The 16,730-nt window shown below is 57.6% G+C and overlaps 2 protein-coding genes, 1 long non-coding RNA gene and 1 other non-coding gene across 4 annotated transcripts in view; 1 reads left to right on the plus strand and 3 right to left on the minus strand.

The window, feature by feature from the left end:
- The window catches only part of PCGF2 (polycomb group ring finger 2), a 5,179-nt gene extending 4,655 nt beyond the window's left edge, over positions 1-524 (minus strand). The window contains exon 1 of the mRNA XM_041001730.1: positions 378-524. Within this exon, the coding sequence (XP_040857664.1) occupies positions 378-489 (112 nt within the window). The 5' untranslated portion in view covers positions 490-524. The remainder of the gene's footprint in view (positions 1-377) is intronic.
- LOC121170478 overlaps positions 1-3,660 on the minus strand; it is a 13,889-nt gene extending 10,229 nt beyond the window's left edge. Inside the window, exons 1-2 of the long non-coding RNA XR_005885967.1 lie at positions 3,621-3,660; positions 2,090-2,094 (exon numbers count right to left, since the gene is read on the minus strand). This is a non-coding gene — a long non-coding RNA (uncharacterized LOC121170478). The remainder of the gene's footprint in view (positions 1-2,089; positions 2,095-3,620) is intronic.
- A 4,862-nt stretch (positions 3,661-8,522) lies between these two features.
- Positions 8,523-8,596, minus strand: TRNAN-GUU. Its single transcript has one exon. It is a non-coding gene; the product is annotated as a tRNA-Asn (tRNA).
- Positions 8,597-9,061: 465 nt separating this feature from the next.
- PSMB3 (proteasome 20S subunit beta 3) lies at positions 9,062-16,002 on the plus strand. Its single transcript, XM_041001147.1, has 6 exons — positions 9,062-9,172; positions 9,684-9,868; positions 12,780-12,887; positions 14,220-14,397; positions 15,439-15,533; positions 15,889-16,002. Exons 1-6 carry the CDS (start codon positions 9,077-9,079, stop codon positions 15,935-15,937), a joined length of 711 nt encoding a protein of 236 aa, XP_040857081.1. The 5' UTR covers positions 9,062-9,076; the 3' UTR covers positions 15,938-16,002.
- Positions 16,003-16,730: the final 728 nt, after the last annotated feature.

The raw sequence follows: 16,730 nt of genomic DNA on the forward strand, positions 1-16,730 counted from the left end.
TATAGCAAAGGTCTGTCCAAAGGCCCAGCAGAACAGGGATGTGTGTTTCGCACACCTGGCACCTGCCTCTTACACATCCCCGGGAGCAGGTGGATCTTGTGTGTCTGTGTTTAGAGATAGCTGGTGGAATCTCATGAAAGTACAAAATGAGCCCCAAGATTCCAAACCCCCTGAGTGCAAGAGTGCCAAAGGAGAGCCAGCCCACAAGGCAGCGCCCCAGTCCCCGAGTGCAAACAAAGGTACTTACACCTTCAGGGGGTGGGATTCAAGCCACAGACATCCAGAGCTGCTGGGCCACAACCTCGTTACCCCTTCCTGGCAGCCCCCTCCTTTCTCCCCACAGCCGTGTCGTAGGAGGGAGTCCCCGGCCCACTCACAGGAATGCAGGCACTCCACGATGGTGGTGGCATCAATAAAGTACCCCCCACAGAGGGCACACATGAGATGAGGGTTCAGCTCCGTGATTTTGATGCGTGTGGTTCGATGCATGATGCCGGGGTCAGGGGCAGAGGGGACCCGGGAGTGTCACCCTGGGAAAGAGGTACAATCAGAATCTCGGATCCAGCAGGCCCTCCCCTCCCCACCCCGGCCCCCCACAGCAGCAGCAAGAAAGGCTGAAGTTAGTCCCCAGGAAGAGCAATTCAATTTCCCAGAGGGATGTGGGGAGGCAGGCAAAGGGAAGAGAACAGAACATCTCCCACGACCAGCATCGTGACATAACAGATAAAGTGACTGCCTGCAATGCGATGGTTCGAGTCCCGGCTGCTCCACTTCTGACCTAGCTCCTACTCATGTGCCTGAGAAGGCAGCAGAAGAAGGTCCAAGTGCTTGGGCCCCTGCACTCAGGAAGTTCGCTCTGCTCTGGCCATTGTGGCCGTTTGGGGAGTAAACCAGTGGATGGAAGATCGGTTTCCCTTTCTGTAATTCTGTTTTTGAAATTAATTTTAAAACTCTCCCCAGTCCCAAACCACATTCAGTCAAATAGTAAAACATTTAAAACAAAACACCAGGAGCAACACTTGAGATAAACATATAGCCACCCTGAACACCAACCCTAAAGAATAAAATGGAATAAATGATCCCTTAAAGTCTCAGACTGGATCCCTTCACCCCTTCTCACTCTCCTGCTACTTGCTCCTCCTCCTGGAAGCCTTCCCTGCAAACACTCATTACGGGCACAGGCCCCCCCCCAAGTTTGCAGTCGGCACCCATCACTGTGTCCAGCATGGGCCCTGGAAACCCACCATGCTGGCCCTCTGGTTTCCCACCCTGAGACTCAGGTAGGGGCAGGAGGCTCCAGTCTGATCCCTGGCCTCTGCCGCAGGAATCTCTCCCCCTTGCCCTAGTCATCTAGTGTGCTGTGCAGGTGCCCACGGGCACACGTGTTCCATACCATCCTTCTGGGCCCAGGCTGCAATTTTCCACACAGGGGCATTGCCACATTTCCAGCATCTGCGACTTGTTGCCACCTCGGCCACCCGTCTATATGGACTATCCAGGGACAGAGTGCGGCTTTCAGGGATTGCCTATCAAAGCTCAGCAGAAAGTTCTCCATCTCGAAGCACACCCAGCTCCCAGCCAGGCAGGGCGCAGGGAGGCAAGCTAGAGCCCAGCTTTGGGTTGACTTCGGCACCTGCTTCCAGGCCTAAGCTTACACCTGTACCTGGGAGGGCCCCTCCCGCCTCCCTTCCTTCTGGAGTTAAGAGTCAAGAGTGGGGTTGGGTGGGAGTGCAAACCCCAAAAGCTCCTTTACAACACCCTCACACCCTTATCTCCCTTCCAGGAAGATTCCTAAAGCCACCGCCCTGGGTTTTCTAGGACAAGACATTCGCAGCCAGGATCGGCAGTTTCTATAGAGACCCCAGGATGAGCCTGGCTGGGACCCAAACCGTTAACAGAGGCCCAGGGCCCCTGGCCAGAGACAGAGACACAAAAGCCACAAACGGGATAGATACCAACTTGCAGGGCTGATGACAAGGGAACAGTTTCAGGGCCAGCCCAGAGTCCCAACAGCAAGGAAGGGCCCCTCCAAGACCTGCTCGGACTCGGCCGGCAGAAGGGAAACGTTCCTTGTCCTCCGTGCGATGACCTCAGCTGGCCCTCAATGTGTGGGTCCCCCCTTTCACAATTACGCAGAAGGCTGCTGGTTACTCTGCTGTTTGGTGGTTGCCATGACAACCCTGTCCCTGGCAAGATGCCCAAATATCATTACAACCATCCAGGGGAGAGGACGCACGCCAAGTGGCTGTGTCTCTGCGTGGGGAACAGCCAGCAGCTGCGTGCATGTGCTGTCCAGGGCCACTTTCTGGGTCTGCATGTCGCCGTATGCCTGGGTGCATGCAAGAGTGAGGCAGATCGCTTGGGGTCTGACCACACAGGCAGAGTCCTGGTGGCTGTGGGTATACCTCACACCGCCATCTCCTTTCTCCTGCATACGTGCATACAGGGGCCTGGAAGACATGCAGGCCCTCTGCACCACCATGGGCACTGCATTCACACACTCACTGTGTTCTTCAAAGCAGACATGGCGGGAGGGCGGAGAGATGGTAAAAATCTGGTGTTTATTGAATAAGATGCTCCTCCTTCAAGAAATGTGTCCTGCCCCTCCCTCATCCCTAGAGGCCTCAGAATCTTACCTCTGGGGCTGGGGGCAGGGAGAACCCCTGATTGGCTCCCTCACCTGGTTGTCATGGTTACCAGCGGGCGCCCTGCCAGCAGGTGCCAAGAGCAACTGTAAACAGGAGCTCCTCTGTTTCCCCTGGGCGCCCCCTCCTCATTCCATTCCCTCACCCCAGGAGGACAGAGAACATTCTAGATGCCTAGCTCCTTCCTAGCTGCAACTGGCTGGGATGTGGTGGGCAGGAAAGGGACTGAGTAACAGGTAGACGAGGCTAAGAGCTTGCAAGAGCTGCAGGGAGAAAGGCAAGGAGAGGCAAAAAGAGAGCCTGAGGCCCTTGGGAAGGGGTCTTCTGCGAGTCGGCAGAGGCAACTCTAACCCCAATGGGTGGGGCCAGAGGTCAGTATTTTCTGCCACCATCCATTGTCTCAACAAGGGTCCCTGCAGCACCACCTCTGGCTCTAGGGGCTGGAGTGGAGCTTGACCTGGCAGGCTCCTTCCCTGATGTACAAAGCTCCCTGCTGCTGGAGACCACCCTGCCACACAGGCCCGTCCTCCAAAGACAGCTGCTCTCAGCCTGCTCCCATCCCACCTTCTCCCCAGTGCCCTAGCCTGAGTCTCCAGGTCACATCTGGGGTCTAGAATCACCCAGGTGGAAGGCTCTTAGGAAGCCCCTGGCCCAGGCCTTGCCTTTCCCAGGCTGAGCCTGGGAAGGTGACTTGTCTAAAGTCACGTAGCCAAGCAGAAGCCGTCCTGAGAAGAGAGTCAGCCTGATGGCAGGGTGGACAGGCAGCACAAGGCCTGGGCCAGGGGCATCCTAAGAGCCTGGGTGTGGTGAGGCAGTGGTGGGAGAACAGGGCCATCTCACCCGGAAGCAGGAAAAGCGGGCAAGGGCTTATCACCTTCCTCTACCTGTAAGGGACAAGGGAAGAAACACCTGCTCTATAACACCATCAAGAGCCAGAGAGTGGCACCAAGACTCAGGTGCTAAGCCTGACCCAACTGTGTGTGTGTGTGTGTGTGTGTGTGTGTGTGTGTGTGTGTTGAGGGCACAGGGGTATGCCTGGGGGCACCTCTCAACTTTCCCTGATCCTTGACACTGGCTCACATCTGGGTACTCCCAGCATCACCACTTCTCAGACACAGAAGACACACAGGTGCACATGCAGAATCAGGCACACCCCCTCCACCTCTCACAAAACACACAAGCCAATCAAAACATACACACACACGCCCAGGCAGACAGAGCACACACACCAATGCCAGACACTTGGCCAAAACCCACCCCGCCACACAGCCAGACCCATGCCAGGCCCACACTTGGCAGAGGCACACTCCACCCACCCTGTCTAAGAGTACACAGTCTGATGTCCCTGCCCCAAACCCCAACCTTTTGTGCATCCCCACAGCTATGGGGCCAGCCAAGTCCTCTGTAAGGCTTTAGACAACAAAGGAAGTTCAACTCCCAACCTCTAGCCCAGGGTTGGGGGCCGGGAGCCAGCAGCCAACACCTACCTGACCTCCACACCAAGCAGGAACCTCTTCCGGCTTAGTCTCCATGCCTCCATCCCCATGGCAACAGCTCCATCAATCAAGACCTCTTGGCCTGCCCACTCCTCAAAGAGGTCAAATTGAACCCACTCGCAAGCTACACACACACACACACACACACACACACACACACACAGTCTGAATGTTGCTTCCTGTCTCATTCCAAAGATAGCTGCTAAGGCCTCCAGCTCTCCAGCTTCAACCCCAAACCAGGGGGAACTCTTAGGAAACCACTCCCATCCAAAAAGGCAACAGAATGAGCATCAGGCACCTTCTCCTGAAGCAGGCCACCAGGGAGTCTCCCGGGAACACTTCCTCAATGTTTATGAGTAAATTCACCTCTGCCAGGAAGGGCACTGCCTCCCCCACACTTCATCTCACCAGAGCAATCCTGGGCAGCCAGGGCGGTGAGAGTGGGAGAGGGGGAGTAGACCCTGACCCACCGTGGAGACCAGGAAGTCCAGAGGCTGTCAGGACGTCTGGGGTCCCAGCCCTCAGGGAGGGAAGAAGGTATACAGGGAGAAAAGGCCCGGCCCCAGGGCCGGGGGAAGGGGTCACAGGCAAAGGGCCACCCCCTCCGAAGTCTCCCGATCTAACCCTTCCCATCCTCTCACGGACTCCCCTCCAGGAGCCTAAAACCCTGATGAGCGAGTGACCACTCCCACCTTGTTGAGTCAAACTTTAATGGGGCCCAAAGGCCAAAGCGGGGTGCTCGAGAGGGGGGGAGAGAGAGAGAGAGAGAGAGAGAGAGAGAGAGAGAGAGAGAGACTGGGGGGCAAAGCTGGGACGGGGCACTGGGAGCACCGGGGGAGGTGCCCGGAGGCCCGAGACCCAGCAGGAAGGGCGCCCTCCCTCGGCAGCGCGCGTCCCCTTCCTCCGGGCCTCAAGTCCTCGGGCGCCCAGGACACCCCCGGCACCAGGCGAGAAGCGACCCCTGCCCAGAAAGGGTTGGTTGGTCAAGCAGAGCCAGAGGCTGCTGTGGCCCTGGGGGCACCTGGAGGAGGTGGGAGTCCGCACGCACCACCCCTCCAACCCTCATGGCTGCCCGGACCGTAATCCTCGCTACCTCAGGAGCAGGGGCTACCAAAGGGCTGCCGCACAAAGAGGTGGTGGTCGCGGAAGACGCCAAATCGTTAAAGGAGGGGGGAAGCCATTTCGGCCATCTTGGAAGGGAGGAAAGGGACAGAAAAAAAAGGCCGAGAGAAAGGCGGACGGGGCAGCTCGCCTAGGGGCGGGGAGGGGGAGCGCGAGCAGCAGGCCCCGCTCCCAGCTTCCCCTCCCACGGGGGTCTGTAAAGAGGGTGGCCCGCCCCCCACCCCCAAGCTCGCTCCCCAGCTGGGTACACGGCAAGAGAAGGGAAGAAGGGGGAGATCGCGTCCGCTTACCTGGGTTCGGGGTCCGGTGGGTCCCGGGGAGGGGGGATGGGAGGGAGGGAGGGAAGGGAGGGGAGTGGGGCCGCAGCGTGTCGCTCGCTTGGGCGGCGGGAGGGGAAAAAGCTACCGTAAGAAAGGAGTTTGTGAAAGCAGCTTAGGGTGGGAGGGAGTGAGGGGAGGGGAGGGGACGGAGGGGGGAGGGGAGGGCCCCGAGTTGGGGGGGGAGACAAAATGGCTTTTTTCCTCCAGACAAGAGTAGGTCCCGCCCACCACTCACCCACGTGACCTCATTCCTTCAGGGTGTTTGCAGAGGGGGGGTTGCTAGAGCGACTGCTCCCTCACAGGATGCTGGGCCCCCTCAAACCTGGACTAACCTTCATTCCACAACAGCCCCTGTGACCCCTGGACCCCCTCATGCCCTACTGCAATTAACCCCGTTCCCAAAGTATGAGTGCTTGCCGGTCCCCCACTGACCCCCACGATCCCTACCCCTAGCTGGGGTGCCTGGAAAATGGTGATAGGATGGGGCCGAAACGTGGCTGGCGGTGTTTCCCGCTTCAGCCTCGGACACTGGGCGCTGGGCTCCCGCCGGGGCCGTGACGCCTCCGGCCAAGGCGCTGGCCCGGGTTTCATTCACTCCAAATCTGACACTACCTGTAAATTTATAACCGCATCTGGGGAGTGAGAGTCCAGAGCGCGTGTCCGGCCCTCAGCCAGCCCCTCTCGGCGCCTGAGTCGCGGGCTCCGAAGATGCAGAGCCGGGGACCCCTGGGGAGTCCTAGGGGCGTTGGCCGGGTGGAGGCCCTGCGCCCCGGGAGAACGGGAGGGAGGTCGATGGGGTGGGGGAGCAGCCGAAGACCGGCTCGCGGGCCCCCGGCGGGGCACACAACCCCATGGCTGCAGACGAGAGGCCAGAAGGGACTCGGAAACGGACCCGCGCTTTTTCCCCCTGTCTTGCGCCGATTCCCGCAATTTTCGCTGGCACTCTGCGCCAGGCGCGCTCTGTGCGCCATCGCTCACGGCCGGCGGGAGGCTGGGGTCAGCAGCCACCACGATCGCGGCTCTCGCTTCCTCCCCCCCAGCTCTGGGACTCAGTCAGGTCCTCAGCACCACCCTCCCCGACTGGAGGGAGAGCGCGGTGAGGCTGGCGCCGGGGAAACGAATCGATCCTGAGTGACGGCGACGGCCGTGGGCCTCATTAGCTGATCGATCCGCCCATCCGTCATTCACGATTGGTTAGGGATGGCCACCATGTCCGTCGGTTATCCCGCCAGAAGCGCCATTGAGCGCGCCCTGACGGTGGGTAGCTCCAGCTTGGAAATTAGGAAACGAATCCTGGCCAAGCCTCCGAGCTCCTGCCTCCGTCCTCCCTAGCTTGCCATCGACGCAACCCCCGAAGCTGGGGGCCACCTAGGCTGCGCCGTCTGACTGGCGCGCAGGGGACGTGCGCACCCTGGCCGCTGTGTGGCCCCAGCCTCCAGTTTGCTGGGTGGGGGGCCGGGAGGAGGAGGGAGGGCTTGAGAGATTTCCGCCCAGGAGGTGGTCGCCGCTCGGGCGGTGTGTGTGGGCGGGGAGGGCCTGGGGAAGATCCGCTCACCTGCTCTCCCAGGCCCTGCACCGGGAGCCGGCGATTTCAGTGTATCCCCGGCCAACCCATCTCTGTCCGGGAAGATTCGGGAGTCTCCCCGCTTTGTGAAGATTCCTAACTCACCGTTCCCTTGCGGCTGGCAAGACCCCGAGCTCGGCGGGAGAGTCGGGTAGCAACCAGCATCCTGCCGGGAACGCAGGGGTTGCTCCTTGGAGGCACAGGCACGTGGACTTTCTGCTAGTCCACTCTGCCTCCCGTTAATCCTAGAGGGCTGACCGCAGAGCTGGCGGAAAAGCAAGCCGCTGGACTGAAAGACACAGTAGCACACCAATTTCACCATTTTCATTGGGAATCACGACCAGCCCCCACATCCCTGGCTTTACCACTAGAACCCCTCACCTCCCAGAAGTTTGCCATTTCCCCAGTCTACAAACACCTGTCCCATGTCCACCTTATCTACTCTTTGCCCTGGACCCTGGCCTTCACAGAATGGAGGGGACACACAGCCTGTCCCACAAGTTCCCGCAGTGTCTTGAGTGATTCTCAAGGCTTGTCCCCAGCAGGGATAGGTGAGCCCTGGCTGGGGCTTCCAATCAGGGGAGGCCGGCTGCCTAGCATTGTCCTGGTCTTTGGCTCCGGCCAGACGCTTCTGCGCACGCCAGGAGCCAGCAGCCCCTCTGAGCTGGCGGCCATTTGGCTGGGTCTCTTGATTGACCGCACGGGAGTGGAAGTATCTCAGACAAGAGCCTCCCAGCAGGCAGGGACCCTGGCATCAGGCACTCATTTCCAGCCCAGACGGAGAGCTAGCTACTGTGAGAAAAGGTTCCTTCCAGAACGGGAACAATGGTGGCACAGGGTGGTGGCTCTTCCAGTGCCACTTCCACGCCCTGCACACCCTTTTACCCAGAATGGTCTTTTGGCAGTTCCTCGGTCCATGTCCCTACTTTCTAGATTTCCTTTCCCTGAACCTTCTCTTAGTAAATGCTGCCCTCTCCTCTCCCTCCAATTCTAGAGTGTCCCCTCCCCACCGTGCCTGTCGCCCTCTACCTGTCCCCTCGCTCCCCTTTTGTTCCCCTTTAGCCCCAAGTCTCTCTGCCCTCCCTCCCAATTGCAGTATTTCCAGACTGTAGTAGCATCGCCTCAGGTAGGTAGTGGAAAACCGTTCAACCTCCTCTGATAATGCATCCTTAATCTGAAGACGAATGCAGTGTACGGAGACAAAAACCGCCTGTAGGCTGCTGTGCAATCCTCGGCTTGAGAACCGGGTGGTGGGCACGCAGTGAAGCACTGGAGAAACAGACCCGCTGAATAGAAAGGCTGCTGTCTCCGTCATCAGCAAGATTAACTTTTAAGCTGATGTAGTTTAAAAGGAAAAAAAAAAAAACTTGCCCAGCGTCCCTGGGTGGGCTCGAACCACCAACCTTTCGGTTAACAGCCGAACGCGCTAACCGATTGCGCCACAGAGACGACAGCTGCCTGAAGGGTGACAGCTAAGTGAATGGGAGCGAGTCTGGGCCGGCGCGGGACCGAGACGCGAGCTGCCCGCGCCGGGCCGGCGGCGAGGGAACCGGGAGGACGCCCCGCGCCGCTCCCGCCTTAAACTGCACTTAGTGGGGGCCTCGCACGACTCTAGACCAGGTCCTGCGGGTCAGCCGACACCCAGCAGACCTCAGCACTGAGAAGTATGCCCTGCACCCCCGCAGCACCAGCAGAGACGCCGCGGGCGGGACCCCCGACCCGGCCCCGCGACCCCCGGCGCCCCGGTCCGCCGCTATCCCAACGTGCCCCGCGCCGCAGGGCTCTTCCGCACGCACAGTGACTTTTCACTTTCCGTTTCCCCCGCCTCCATGTTGGCTCCTCCACTCACCTATGCTGGACTGCTGATTGGCAGGGGAGTATAGCCAATGGAAACTGGAAAGGGGCCAACCTGAGCCCGCCTACCAGCCAATGGGGAGAAAGCTTCAAGACGGTCGCTCTGAAAGGCCGGAATCGTTTTCCTGGCCTTACGGTGGCGGCCGCGGGTCCCTGCACTCTGCAATCATGGTGAGAAGGGGCCCCCGGAGAGGTGGGGTACGGGCTGAGAAGCGGGGAGAGCTCAGGGGAAGGCCGAGGGCGGAGGTGAAAGGGAGCGGTCTGGAGTTTGCAGCGGAGCGCTGACGGGCATGAGTGTACCAAGGTTGTGATTCGGGGCGGGGGGCCTAGTGGCTGGGATCCGGGTCCTGGGGGCTGGGGGTGGCGGGAGCCGGCGAGGGGCCGGAGGGCCGGGTCAGGGCTGGGGTCGGGGCCGGACTTGGGGCCGTAGTTGGGGTTGGGGTCCTGGAGACCAGGGAGGTCGGAGGCGGGGGTGGCGGAAGCCGGGTTGGGGTCGGGGTCCTGGGTTCAGGGTCGGGGTCCTGGAAGCTGGGTTGGGGTTGGGGTCTTGGGGGTCGGGGTCCTGGGGTCAGGGTCGGGGTCCTGGGAGCTGGGTTGGTGTTGGGGTCGGGGTCAGGCCAGGGCCGGGTCATCGGCAGCGTTTGGCGCCCACGCTGAGCCCATGGCATCGCATCTCTCCCAGTCTATTATGTCCTATAATGGAGGGGCCGTCATGGCCATGAAGGGGAAGAACTGTGTGGCGATCGCCGCCGACAGGCGCTTCGGAATCCAGGCCCAGATGGTGACTACGGACTTCCAGAAGATCTTTCCCATGGGTGACAGGCTCTACATTGGCCTAGCCGGGCTGGCCACCGACGTCCAGACAGTGTAAGTGTCTGAGGGTCTCGGCCACATGTGGACCCCTCGGGGTCCACTTCTCCGTGTGGCTGCCCCGTTTCAAGAGAGTGTCTTACCCAGCTTGCTGATCAGAAAGCCGGGGTGGATCTGAGACCCAAGGCCCCGGATCTGGACCTAAAGAATGGTGGTCAGAAGGATGAGCGGCCCTGGGTGAGTGGGACTTCGGGTTAGATGCTTGCGTGACTAGAGAAGGGACTGTGTGGGGGCCAGAGCAGGTGTTGTGGGGATGACGCAGGTGTGCGTATTCCGGCACTCATGGAGTGGGTGCTAGGGGGCAGGAAAGGTCCGGCTTTCGGAGGGTCACAGGCGGTCCAGCTGTAATGGCCATCTTAGACATGCCTAGTGTGCAAAAGATGAGCTTTTGTTGGGATCCAGACATGTGTCTCTTTTTCCCTTTCTCTAACCCACTTGGCCTGCATTTCAAGGACCATGTCTCTTTGTTTTTTGTAAAGATGTACTTCTTTCTTTCCTCTTATTCCTCTTTTTCCTCCATTTTTAAACAGTTTTGTTCATTTTTCTTTGAAAGTCAGGTTTACACAGAGAAGGAGACAGAGATCTTCCATCTGCTGGTTCACTTCCCACATGGCCACAACGTCCGGAGCTGAGCCAATCCAAAGCCAGGAGACTCCTCTGGGCTTCTTATGTGGGTGCAGGGTCCCGAGGACTGGAGCCAGCCTCTGCTGCTTTCCCAGGCCATAAATAGCGAACTGGATTGAAACTGGAGCAGCAGTTGCCAGGTTTGAGTCCCGGCTCCTCCACTTCTGATCCAGCTGCCTGCTAATGAGCCTGGGAAAGCAGCAGAGGATGGCCAATGTGTTTGCGCCCCTGTTGCCCATGTGGGAGACCTGGAGGAAGCTTCTGATTTCTCGCTTCCGCCTGGCCCAGACTCTGTCACTGTGGCCATCTGTTTCTCCCTCCCTGTCTAGCTTTCAGATACTTATGTAGTTTTTTAAAAAACAAAAGCAATGATATCCCATTACACCATATGCCCATCTCAGTACCCCTAGCTCTACATATCCATGAGTCCTGCACCTGCTGAACCAACCAACTGGAGGTTGGAAAAAAAAAATTAAAGATTTATTTATTTTTATTGGAAAGTCAGATGCACGGAGAGAAATATTTTCCATTCAATGGTTCATTCCCCAAGGGGCTGCAAAGGCCCGAGCTGAGCCGATCCAAAGCCAGGAGCCAGGTGCTTCCTCTGGGATCTCCACATGGGTGCAGGGTACCAAGGTTTTGGGCTGTCCTCAACTATTCTCCCAGGCCACAGGCAGGGAGCAGGATGGGAAGTGGGGTAGCTGGGATACGAACCAGCACCCATGTGGGATCCAAGGTAGGGACTTTACTTACCACTACACCAGGTCCAAAAAAAATTTTTTTTTAAACAAAGACAGAGTTACACAGAGAGAGAGAGGTTTGCTGGTTCACTTTATAAATTGTTGCAATGGCCAGGACTAGACCAGATCAAAGCTGGAGCCAGGAACTTCCTCCGGGTCCCCACATGTATATAGGGCTCCAAGCACTTAGGCCACGTTCTGCAGCTTTCCCAGGCACATTAGCAGGGAGCTGGATCAAAAAGGGAGAAGCTAAGACTCGAAGCTGATGTCTTAGGCAGTATCTTAGCCCACTGTATCACAAGGTCAGCTCCCAAAATATTGTTTTTGTATTAACTGTAGATTTTTTTTATTTTTATATTAACTGTGTCCTTTCTCCGTGCACAGTACCCTGTGTCAACTGTGCGTACCCCATACATATGTTGTATTGGGTTTTGTTGGGAATTGAAAACCGAGTTCCAGTATATGAGAGGCTGTGCTATGATATGTGCAGATCCACTGTCCATGGTGTGGGGTTGGACCTGAGTTCCACAATTTGAGGGCCCCCAAGGGATCATAGCAATCTGCCAGAGGTCTCTGGGGCAACTGTGCTGTTCCAGGCTAGGAGCTGGTGTGCAGGCACAATCAGGAATCCTGCAGGGGGCTTCCCATTTGAAACTGGGGTGCTCAGGGGAGAGGAGGAGGATGGCCTAGGAGGGAATATGACCGAATGGCTTAGGCCAGCAAACCAACGGGTTGTAGGTAGTTTGGGTTTACCATGGCACTAGAGGATGTGAGGGAGGGGCGGAGCCCTACAGGTGGAGGGCTGAGGGCTGGACCTTCCACACGTAGCCCTGGGGAAGGACAGAAGCCAACAAAAAAGTTGATTGATTTGAAGGCAAGACCAGCAGATAGAGGCATGCCCAGAGAAAGATCATCCATGTGCTGGTTTACACCCCAAATGGCTGCAGGCCAAAGCCAGGACCTCCTGCTGTTGTTGCAAGTGGCAGTTTACCCATGCCTGAGGAAGAATTTCAGGAAGGATCTATGGACACTGGTGGCCGGTGTTCCTAGAACTGTGGTCTACGGAGCAGCAGGTTCTAGGCTTGATGGATTTTTCTGCCAGGTAGAGTTACACTCAGGAATGTGGGCAGAAACTTGGGAGAAACTGTTCTCTCTCGTTCCCCAAGAAGCCCCTAGGCCTTAACAGCCTGTAATGTCCTAAGCTCCAGTTCCCTCTCCTAGTGGAGAATAACAGCTTCCGTTTTGTGGCAGCTGTGGGACAGGGACATGTCCTGGCCCTGGGTCCCTTACTCTAGTCGGCGTTTCTCCCTGTCTGCTTCCTTGGGGCAGTGATTGGGCCATGGTTTCCTCACCTGTGACATGAGCTGGTGCAGGTCTCTTGGGCCCATGCTGGCACACAGCCATGGCCCTGGTCTGGAGGCAGGTATGGCAGCTGCCAGGTGTGGGTCCCGGGACCGTGGTTGGCTTCCCCTGCCCACCACAGGGAGGAGAGCAGAGGGCTTCCCGCAGTGACTCACCGCCTCCCTTTCCTCCTCTTGCCACAGTGCACAGCGCCTCAAGTTCCGCCTGAACTTATACGAGCTGAAGGAAGGCCGGCAGATCAAGCCTTACACGCTCATGAGCATGGTGGCAAACCTCCTGTATGAGAAACGGTGGGTACAAATGTGGCTGAGGCCGCGACAGCTTCTGGGACCTCTGATTGACAAGGCAGCATGTAGGGTGGAGGGGTACCATGGCCAGGGACTCCCCGTCCTCCCTTTTTTGATGTGCAGGATAGATTATTATGATCTGTCAGCTTCTCCCTGGGGCCAGAGAAGCTGCTGCTTGCGACTCCAGCAGCCAGCACTCCAGCTCCCACCCAGCTCCCTGCCATGGCCTGGGAAAGCAGCAGAAGACGGCCCAAAGCCCTGGGACTGTGCACTGTGGGGGAGACGCAGTGAAGCTCCTGACTCCTGGCCCAGCCTTGGCCATGAGGAAATCAGTGCATGAATCTCTTCTGTCTCTACTTCTGCCTTTGAAATAAAAATAAAGTAAATCTTAAAAAAAAAAGAGAGAAAGGGTGGGGTTGGGAAGAACTGTAACTGAAGGTGGTGCCCTTGGAAGTCACTGTGTGCCTCCCCAGGGCGTGTGGGTGGTACGTCTGCAGCGGCTGCTGGCTGCTCTTCAGTGTGTGCTGGGTGTTGAGTGCCAGGTGCGTGGCACTCACAGTTGGCTCCTCAGCAGAGTGTCTGGGCCAGCGTCCGACGAGCTGCCCTGTCCTGCCGGTACACAGTATGGGTGTGGCCACCCAAGGCTCTCTTTGCCTTGCCTGCCAGGAGGCTCAGGACGGAGAACCTGTGTTCTGTCTCAGCATTTCGCATTCCATTGCATTAGTTCAGTTTTGTTTTCCCACGTTTTTCCTATAAACTACCTCATATCCCTAATTTTTAAAAAAAAGATTTATTGATTTATTTGAAAGGCAGAGCAACAGAGATGCTCTCTACTAAATCACTCCCCCAGTGACCACAATGGCCAGGGCTGGGCCAGGCAGAAGTTCCAGCCTCGTATTCCCACATGGGTGATAAGAACCCAAGCACACAGGCCATCTTTCCCTTCCCAGGCTCATTAACAGGAAGCTAGAATGGAGAATAGCAGCCTGGACAGGACCCAGCACTGGTGTGGAATGCCAGCATTGAAGATGGTGCTTTAACGTGCTGTGCCACCACACTGGCCTTGTTGCTAAAGGAGCAGACTCAGATGTATGAATAGGGAGTCAGGTGATTTTAGATTCAGAAGATCAGCTCAAAACCTGCAGAGAGCAGTGGGGAGAGGGGCCAGGGCTGAGAAGGACAGACAGTTAAGTATTGGAGAAAGGGGGAGGCTGAAGGCTCATGGAACCCCAGTGCCAGGGGAGGGTGAGCCCAGGAACAGGCCTACCTTCTCCTCGTGTGACTGGCCGCACAGGGTGACACACCAAGTCCTTTGCTCTCTGATCCCACCTGCAGGTTTGGTCCCTACTACACAGAGCCAGTCATCGCAGGCTTAGACCCCAAGACCTATAAGCCCTTCATCTGCTCTCTCGACCTCATTGGCTGCCCTATGGTAACGGATGACTTTGTCGTCAGTGGCACCTGCGCCGAACAGATGTACGGGATGTGCGAGTCCCTCTGGGAGCCCAACATGGTGAGCTGGGGTCCTGGAGCAGGGCCAGACCACTCCTGGGCCATTGGGGGAGGAAATGTGTTATTGTGACAGGTACTGAGGAGTGGGGTGCAGGTGGGAGACAGCCAGTAGTGGCAGAGGGGCTGCCCAGGTCCTGGCTGCCTTCAGAGGGGAGCACATGTCATTTGGGGACCCAGCCGGATGTCTGTGACAACAGCCCCTGCTTCCTCACATTGGACTTACGGGGGTTGGCCATGAATCCATGGCCAGACATGACCAAGGCTGGGGCTGGAGGCACCCCAGCGTAGCAGGCCTTGGAGTGCCCAACTCAGTTACCATCTGACCACTGAGGTTTGGTCACCTGTCCCGTAATGTGGGGACAGTATGGAAGTTGCCCTATAAGTGGCATTGAGGTGCACCCCTAGAGCACCCTGGTACCAGCTCTGCCCGGCCTCTGGGAAACCAGGGTTTGCTGCAGGCAGGAGCGAGGGCCTGCACCTGAGCCAAGGTACCAGTGGGGCCGCTGTGTTCAGTGGCGGCACTGCAGGGGTTGCAGGAGCTGCAGGGTCGGGTGATGCTGCGGATGGAAGTTGTGGTAGGCTGTTGAACACCGTCCCACAAGCAGTTTCAGCACTTTCCCTCACTGCAGGGAGCAGGCAGAACGGGAGGCCTGCAGACTGTGCTGGAGAGAGGCTGCAGGGCCCTGGGAGGGCAGCTAGAGTGGAGGAGATGCAGTCCTTTGAAATGGAAGTGAAGCAGGTGAAGATGCCAGTGGGCCTGGCCCGGACAGGACGGGGGTCACCCTAGGTGGGCTGAGTTTTGAGGAACCCGAGGGACATTCAGGAGGCACCAGGCTGCCGAGCAGGACTTTCCTCCTGGTCCTTGTCTTATAGAAAGAGGTGACGACATGGGCTCTCTGTCTCAAGCCATAAGGCAGAACAGCTCTGACTTCCATTTGCACAGCTCTGTCCCTGCCAAGGAAGGGGCTAGTGGGGAGAGCATTGTGGCTGAGCGAGCTGTAGCCTGAGGTGGTGAGGTCTGAGGGCTGTGTTCTGCTGGCAGGACCCGGAGCACCTGTTTGAGACCATCTCCCAAGCCATGCTCAACGCTGTGGACCGAGATGCTGTGTCAGGCATGGGGGTCATTGTGCACATCATGTGAGTACAGCTGCCGCTGCCCTCCTCCTGGCTGCCTGGCTTCTGTAAGCACAGCCATGGTCACCGCAGCCTGGTCCCAGGGCCACTGTTCCTCATGGGACAGGTGCCCAGGGGTGCGGGGGAGGGAGGAGCCCCTGCAGGTGTCTTACCTGGCATCCCAGGCTAACTCCCTAAATACCAACCCCCATCCCCTTCCTTGAGGGGGCTGGCACCAGGCACTGTGCCCTCGGCTCCCACCCACAGTAGGAGCTGCAGGGCTCACTGCTTTGTTCCTCGTCTCCTCTGGGTCCCCTGGGTCACTCCAAGGCACAGTCAGTTTGGCTGTATGTGTCATCTCCTGTTTTCTCCTCCACAGCGAGAAGGACAAAATCACCACCCGGACCCTGAAGGCTCGAATGGACTGACCCTGCCCCCAATGCCCACTTGGTTGGTTGGTTGTGTTTTTTTAAATAAAGCAGCTTTTCTTTGATTCCTGCTTTGTTGTCTTCAGTGCCTTCACCTGGCTCCCTCTGCACCTGTCCCCAGGCCTCCTCCTGCTTTGCTGTGGGGAACCCCACAGGGACGGCAGCACGTACCCTGCTCCAAGCACATCCTACCAGTCAGTGCGTGGACTGTTTCGGGATAAAGGGCAGCTCAGCTTTTGTTCAAGGCCATGTTAGTAAGTGGTACAGCAGAAAGCAAGCCGGGCACTATTTTACCTCAGAACATGGAACCCTTTTCACCAAAGCCTAATGGAAAACCCCCTAGTACTCTCTCATCATTTCTTGTGGCCCAGTGGCCAGGCACCCACAGGGAACCTTCTTAGAGCAGCACTTCCGAGTCTTTAGACTCATCTGGGAGCTCAGTAACACCTCAGTTGGGCCTGTCCTTTTTTTTTTTTTTTTTAAGATTTTTTTTTTTTTTTATTGCAAAGTCAGATATACAGAGAAGAGGAGAGACACAGAGGAAGATCTTCCGTCTGATGATTCATTCCCCAAGTGACTGCAACAGCTGGTGCTGTGCCAATCCGAAGCAGGAACGAGGAACTTCCTCTGGGTCTCCCACACAGGTCAGGGTCCCAAGGCTTTGGGCCATCCTTGACTGCTTTCCCAGGCCACAAGCAGGGACCTGGATGGGAAGTGGAGCTGCTGGGATTAGAACCGGTGCCCATATAGGATCCTGGCGTGTTCAAGGTGAGGACTTTTCAGTGCTCACCAC

This window comes from Ochotona curzoniae, unplaced genomic scaffold (genome assembly GCF_017591425.1).
Source record: "Ochotona curzoniae isolate NIBS_2020 unplaced genomic scaffold, NIBS_Ocur_1.0 scaffold_2453, whole genome shotgun sequence".
Lineage (NCBI taxonomy): Eukaryota > Metazoa > Chordata > Mammalia > Lagomorpha > Ochotonidae > Ochotona > Ochotona curzoniae.